Source organism: Berghia stephanieae, chromosome 3 (assembly GCF_034508935.2).
Source record: "Berghia stephanieae isolate SIO BIC M18660-M18661 chromosome 3, UCSD_Bste_1.3, whole genome shotgun sequence".
NCBI lineage: Eukaryota > Metazoa > Mollusca > Gastropoda > Nudibranchia > Aeolidiidae > Berghia > Berghia stephanieae.
Genome location: NC_088362.1, coordinates 21,227,661 through 21,235,725, shown reverse-complemented (window position 1 = coordinate 21,235,725; position 8,065 = coordinate 21,227,661). Strand labels below are relative to the sequence as shown.

Sequence of the window (8,065 nt, the reverse complement as noted above, 5' to 3'; positions counted from 1 at the left end):
TAACTGGTTATTGTCAATGTTTTTTCTTGTTATCTCTGTTTGGGCAAGGGAAATATACTAATAATAGTTCGGGCGGAGGAAATAGAATAAAATTGTAAATATTTTGATAAAACATTATTCGTTTGGGAAAAGGAAATTCGTTTACACACCTGCTTGTATTAAAATATAGATGGAATGAGGGTCTTTGTTGTTTTGTTTTTTTTTTGCCATCTGCGTTTATGAGTAATTCTCACTAAACTGTATTAACCAGACTATAAAAGTACATGGTTACACATAGTTTTGTGTGTTGGTTCGTTATATATCTGGATGGCAATGTGAGCTTATGTTTTTTTTGTTTTAAAGGGTTTTACGGCGCTTGCAACACATTTAGGTTATATCAGCACCAGCAAAAAGGAAGAAAATGGGATAGTTACAAGTTATAGAATTACAATTAAAGCACCCACCCAAGAAAAAGTAAGACATGTAGATTCCAAGAGCATACCACCAATGTACTTAGTTTGAAATCACCTATAAGTCTCATCCAGACACAAACACAAAATCCAACAAAGAGGAATACACTCAAATGCTTACATTATACATTGAAATAACAAATATAATAATACATAACAGTAACAGAGATGATTTACAAGGAAAAAAGTACAGTATCATCTCCCAAAACAATAACTATGCATTTGACTGTTTCCCTCCCAGCTAGGACTCTGGCCAGGGACAAAACCAAGTAATCTCACTCCAGGACAAAGACAGAAAGCATGTTGGAAAACAGTTATAAGGGGATAGAAGACACAGTATGTACCCCCTGCCCACTATAGGAGGTCAGGAACCCCACCACCAAGTGGGCTTCTTAGCCAAGCGCCTAACTTTAAGGTGATCTCAAACTTCGTACATTGCTCTTGTAATTGTAATCTTCATCTGATCCCTATTTGTTCCCCTTTGTATTACTTTTTCTTGGGTGCTTTAATTGTAATTCTAGAATTTGTCTATCCCTTTTTCTTCCTTTATACTGATACTGATATAACCTAAATGTGTTGTTGCTGTAAAACCCTTAAAAACAAAAACAAACGAACACTATTTTTTCCCTTGTAAATTGTAAATCATCTTTCTTGTTCCTTACTTGAATTGAAAGCAAGTAATTTAGCAGTTTATAAAAGTACAAGACTGGGAGCTAAACATAAGTCAAATGTATACAGTTTTGGGAGATTATGATATTTTTTTTTTTACCCTTGTAAATCATCTCTCTGTTATGTTCTATTATATTTTTGCAGTGATGCCAAAACTCCGGTTTCACCGGAAAAAACTCCGGTCTAGAGCAAAAAATTCCGGGCTCCGGGCAACTTCCGTCAAATTCCGGTGAGGTCAATGTGTTCCAAGGATACCTCCCCCCCCCCCCCCCCCTCCTTTTCAACCACCACATCATGATCATTGCCACTAGTATTACAATCATCATCACTACCACTACTACTGCAACCACCACCACATCATCATCACTACCACTGCTACTACAACCCCCACCACCACCACCACATCATCATCAGTCCCACAACTACTACTGCAACCACCACCACCACATCATTACTACCACTACCACAACTACCATCACCATTACAACCACCACCACCACCACATCATCATCACTACCACTACTACTCTAATCACGACACCACATTATCACCACCACTACTACTACACCACCACCGCCACATCATCACTACCACTACTACTACAACCACCACCACCACATCATCATCACTACCACCACTAGTACAACCACATCGTCATCACTACTACTACTGCAACCACCACCACCACATCATCATCACTGCAACTACCACTACTACTACAACCACCAGCATCACATCATCACTACCACTACTACTACAACCATCACCACCACCACCACATCATCACTACCACTACTACTACAACCACCACCACCACATCATCATTACCACTACTACTACAACCACCACCACATCATCACTACCACTACTACTGCAACCACCACCACCAAATCATCATCACTGCAACTACCACCACTACTACAACCACCACTACCACATCATCATCACAACCACAACTACAACCACCACATCATCACTACTAATACAACCACCACCACCACCACCTACACATCAGTATCACTACTACTACAACCACCACCATCACATCATCATTACCACTACTACTACTACTACAACCAGCATCACCACATCATCCTCACTACCACCAGTACTATAATCTCTACCATTAGGTTTTGGCGCTCTACTCCATTTAAAATAAGGAAACTTTGGGATTTTTATTTGGCAATGTGTTTATGTATCATAATATAATTCTAATCAGTTATCTATTTAGAGAACTATACAATATGTAAACACAATGCCAAATACCATTCCGATTTCTTTTTCTTGTGTGCGGAAATTCCTCTTTCGGCATTGAAATTACTACGAGTGGTGTCTGAAACTCCTGTGAGCCAAATTTAAAGTTGGCGTCTCTGTTTTTGGTTTTGAATGTATAATGGTTTGTAAACACTGATTGTGTTCCTCTTATTGGGATCCTCTGTTCGTGTCCGGAAAGGATTTATAGGTGATCTCAAACTAAGGACAATGATGTTGATCTGAACAAGTGTGTATTTTCTACCTGACACTGACACTGATGTTGTGTTCTTGGAATCTTTATCTAATCCCTATTTAAAACATTCTCCTTTGTCTTGCTTTTTTCTCGTATGCTTTTAGTTGTATTATATCTAGAATGTTTTTTACTATAGTATCCAATTATTTTCCTTTTTATTGGCACTGAAATAACCTTAATGTGTTGCAAGCGCTGTAAAACCCCTAATTTAAAAACAAACATATCTTGTAATTGTAATCACACATTTATACATAATTTTGATTAACTCATGCCCCCCCCCCCCCCCCCCCCCCCCCCCCATCCCTCCCCTTACAGACTGGTTGGGATCCACTGACCTCCAATGTTTGGCAAAGAGGTCACTTGCTGTATCTTCTACCCCCTTATCTGTTTTCCCTTTCATTGTTGCGCTTGTTCTGGATTAAGATGGTCCCTGATGGGGTCCTTAGCTGGGAGGGAGACAGTCAATGTATAGTATGATGATGTATAGCATATTTTTTTTATTTTTTTTTGAGAGAGAAATTATTTTCTCCTTGTAAAGCATCTATCTGGTACTTTGAATTGAAAGTAATTTAGACAGTTTACAATAGCACAGGAATGACCAAATTATCCTAATTTGATTCAACTGGAATGGAAATCTGCGAATCTGAAAATGGAAACGCATGAAAATTATAGGCAGATTTTGGTGTTTTTTATTCTTTACAGAGGTATAGGCACTTCTGATACATTGGAGTCCGTTAAAGTTAAAGATAATCTCCTTGGTAACAGATATAAAACTTCTGAAGCAAGTTTATATTAATTATCCATTTTCAAGGGAAACGACCTTTCAATTCAAAATGATTGATAAAAATTCAGTAGTCTCCCCTGGTGACTCAGCCGTATGGTGTCTTGTCACAAAATTCAAACAACGTTAAAACAGTGGCTAGATGGGTGGCAGCGACCGTGGAAGATATGATCCTGATGTTGTTTCCTTAGGTAAGGCACTTTGCACACATTAACCCATCTGACTCGGGTATGAATGAGTACCTGAACCTGTCTACAGGCAGTAACGAATATTGTGAGAGTTAGTATGTACAAAAAGGAAGCCTAACTGAAACTGGCGACTGTTTGCAATGGAAACGCGGGTCAATTCGGCGTGTTGGCTCAGCCGTATGATGTCTTGTCTTGTCAGAAAAGTAAGCGATGTTAAGCGTGATCAGTGGTCAGATGGATGGCATTGCTCGTTGAAGATTTTGGTCTCTCTCTTTGGGTAAGGCAATTTACACTCATTACCCCACTCGATTCAGATGTAAATGTGTACTTGAACCTGGCTTCTGGCAGTGACGGATATTGTAAGAGTGTCAGTACCAAAAATGACGCATAACAGGCGACTGCCATTCTTCTTCTTCTTCTTCTTCTTCTTCTTCTTCTTCTTCTTCTTCTTCTTCTTCTTCTTCTTCTTCTTCTTCTTCTTCTTCTTCTTCTTCTTCTTCTTCTTCTTCTTCTTCTTCTTCTTCTTCTTCTTCTTCTTCTTCTTCTTCTTCTTCTTCTTCTCCTCCTCCTCCTCCTCCTCCTTCTTCGTTATGTAAAAAGCTCAAGTTTAAGGACCGAACTGTTTTAAAGCAAATAAGGAAGATAATATTTCGTTCTTTGTATTATTTTCAATTCAAAGTTCATTCCTTTACAATGTTGGAAGTTTGGTACGCCGTGTTAAAACAGACTTACAGTAACTTACAGTAAAAACTCCTGGATTTCTAACATTTTTGGTACAACGGGTACATGCCTGTTCCCAACGAAAAACAGGGCAATACAAAATTGTTGATTTTGGACGCTGTTCCACAAATTATGACACATGTTTTTATTCTGCATCCAGTGCCTGATGAATGCACAGTTCCTTTCAAATATCATGTGTAATCAGACGAATGCTGGACAGGATAACAGACGTATACAGCTGCATATCGTCAGCTTTGGTGGGTTCCTTTGACCTCCCATAGTGAGCAGATGGTCACTTGCTGTGTCTTATATCCCTTTATTATATGTTTTCCGAGTTGCTTTCTGTCTTTGTCTTGGAATGGGAGTGCTTGGTTTTGTCTTGGCCCTTGCTGGAGTCCTTAGCTGAGAGTGAAACAGTCAAATATTTAGTATTAGTTTTGGTAGATGATTTTTTTTCCCTCTTGTAAATCATCTCCTGTTATGCATTGCTATTTATATTTTCTGTTTTGGATATATTCAATATTAAATGAGTGCATTCCTCTTATTGGGATCCTGTGGTGGTGTCTGGATGAGACTTTTAGGTGATTTCAAACGAAGTACACTGATAGAGTGCGCTTATCCAGTTTTTGGATATCTCCTGCATGTATTTGGACCCATGGCAATTCTACTTCTTTCACTTTCTTTCATTCATTTCACTCTTCTTTTTTTTTATTACACTGCGGTCTTGTTGCGGTTGGGGGGGGGGGGGGGGGGTTACGATAGCTTAGTTGGTAGAGAACTCGATCCCGTGTGAGGTCGATACTTTTTTCTACCCCCCCCCCCCCTCCCCGTTACAGCAGTGATTGGGTATTTGGGTCTGTTAGATCTAGCGGTAGACTATACTGTCCGAATCATCCAAAGGGTAGCAAGGAATTGTCCGTTTAATGCTATAGAGACCGAGATAAATTCCATGAACCTAATGCCTCTGAAGGACTACTATGTTTGTGGTCATGTATGAAACTCGGCTTGTGACCTGTATGTTCCAGGTTCGATTCCCGTAGCGCTCAGGTGTAGAATCAGTACCTGTGCGATAATACCGTTGCCTCTGTCCGGGAAAAAATGTTATGGCACCTGACAGTCGCCATATCTTGTCTTACAGGTTCAATGTTGCTGCTTGTTTGAAACCCCTTGTAAAGTGCTTTAGGCACATTAAATGGATAAAAGCTCTTATTTTTAAAGGACGTTCGGTTCTTCTTTCTACTCGAAGGTATACCCACTAACTAAATAGTGCTCAAACGACGTGTAAATATATGAAGGTCTGACATCCGAACGCAATAATTATGGGCCTGGTTTAACATTGTTGAAATGGAAAATATTTTGCGTAATTTTTTGAGATTTCAATTAAAACAATGTGCCCATAATAAATTTGGTTATCAGACCTGCAAATAAGTGCACGTCGTGCTCAAATTAAAATAAATTTTCCCATAAGACGGCTCTTTAATTTAATTTGCCCTCACTCGTTTATCATCATATTAGATTATAATATATAAACTGACATTTTAGTTTGTAAATTCAGCTGTCTAAATCACATATTATTTATATAACAACAAACAAAGCCTTTAAAGAAACATACATTTTTTTATTGACTAACACAATTAAATATGGATAATATCGATTTCACTCAGGGGGCAAATGTTATTTAAATGAACCGAAATATGGCATTCATGCCTTTCATTGTAGTCCAGATGGTACCACGCTACTAGGCCTAACATTTATAAAGTCCAAAATCAACTGTTGGAATTTTACGCATACATATCCATAATCCGATCCATCAAAAATTCATATAGCATACAAAAACAAAAAATAAAAATAAACGAACCACTAAACCAACAAACAAAATTAAAGTCTCAACAGGGTTGTCTTAATGGAAGACGGATCCAATGTCATACAACGTTCGATGATTCAAATCGATATTTCATTGGCTGTACAAATGAATCCCAGATTATTATTTTTTGTACTCAAAGTGCAACAATGTCTTCAATATGCTGGCTCTGTAACTGCACCCTCATCTCTATGACGCTGTAAGCAGCAAGGGAGATAAGCAGGATCCCACCCAGGATAAAAACTTTTGTCTCTACACACAGGAAGTAGCTGTATCCAAACGCCATGGCGGACCCGCAAGCCAGGAACATTCGATGAGCTGCAAAAGCTGCTTCTTGTTTGTGGCTGAATAGAACGCCAAATAGAGCTGGAAGAATAAGAAAGAGATTAAAGTATGAGAAATTAAAAACAAAAATCAAATAAAATCCAAACAAATGTAACAAATGAATCAACATCTCAAATAAGTTCACCAATTAACGGCACACATTGGCTAATTATTTGCTAAGTTTAAAGAGCGAAAATAAATGCTGAGGCGGAAAAGGAACTGGAGGGTTGGAGACGGGTGTTGGAAAGAAGGGAATTAAGGGTAAGCAGATTGAAGACAGAGTATTTGTTCATCGGACAACAGAGAGCAGGACCACAAATAAAGACAGGAAAAGAGGATGTGTCAGAGACAAACCAATTCAAATACTTAGGAACAACTGTTCAAGGAGATGGGGGTTAAGAAGAAGATACAGGCAGGCTGGAATAATTGGAGGAAGGTAACTGGAGTTATGTGTGACAAATTGTTGCAAGAACAGCAATGTTATATGGACTAGAGACAGCAGCTACAACAAAGAAACAAGATAAAGAAGTTGAAGTGGCAAAATGAAGATGATGAGATGGTCACTTGGCTGGACAAGAAAATGTAAAGTGAGAATTGAACGAATTCGAAGGTTGACTGAAGTGAAGAATGTTTCAATAAAGATGAGAGAAGATAGATTGAAATGGTTTGTACATGTAAAGAGACGAGAGAGGGAGTACGTGGGAAGGAAAGTATTGGACTTACAAATAGCGGGAAAGAGGAAAAATAGACGCCCAAAGACAAGATGGTTGGATAAAGTAAAGGACAATATGAAAGAACTGGGCCTCGAGGAAGATGATGCTCTGAACTCTGAACTGAGATGCATGGAGATATGGCATTTATTATGGCAACCGTGCAACATGCAGGATAAGCTGAAAGAAGAAGAAAGAGCGAAAATGCCCTGCGTAGCAAATTCCTCCAAAGGTGCGCAAAGCACTGTAAATGAAATACGCTGTACCATTTCTCTTAGTAACATCACAACTATTCAATGTTCTGCTCATTTCGTTCGGTCGATGATTCTTAGATGAGTAAGGAAAGAGATCGTCAAATATCACGTTTTCTTGTTTGCAATAGTAAGTCCGGAAAGGTGTGATTTATAGAGTATCAGATTTAGAGAGAAAAAAAAGATATCCTATTGATACCATGCGTTTTTTCAAAAAGCCCGACATTGAACATTTATAGTCTGATAGAATTTAGTGAGAACTACTCATTAAAAAGGCTGGCTAAATACAATTTACAAAGAAGTGAGTGACGTCAATTTCGTTCTATCTATAAAATTAGCCATCGTTGACTGGAGACCGAACCTAAGACCTAATAATTATCGGTTCGACTAGCCGAGCGATTTCACCTATGTTTTGCCACTTGATTCAGTCTTGACTCCCTTGATTTAATCCCATTTCTCCTTGTGGAGACTATCATCTTCATGTTATTTTGTGTTTGGCAGTGATGGCGAACTCATCCCCCCCACCCCACCAACTCCGTCTCGTCATGCCCAGAGCACCATTCGATGACTTCTACGTCATCAAGGTTACCCGAATGAGGCTTCTG

General features: G+C 38.8%; 1 protein-coding gene across 5 annotated transcripts in view; it reads right to left on the bottom strand.

The window, feature by feature from the left end:
* Positions 1–5,911: 5,911 nt before the first annotated feature.
* The window catches only part of LOC144967311 (protein unc-93 homolog A-like), a 129,282-nt gene continuing 127,128 nt past the window's right edge, over positions 5,912–8,065 (bottom strand). For all 5 annotated transcript variants that reach the window (XM_078904385.1, XM_078904386.1, XM_078904390.1 and 2 more), the window contains one exon: positions 5,912–6,541. In XM_078904385.1, coding sequence (XP_078760511.1) covers positions 6,312–6,541 — 230 coding nt within the window. In that variant the 3' untranslated portion in view covers positions 5,912–6,311. The remainder of the gene's footprint in view (positions 6,542–8,065) is intronic.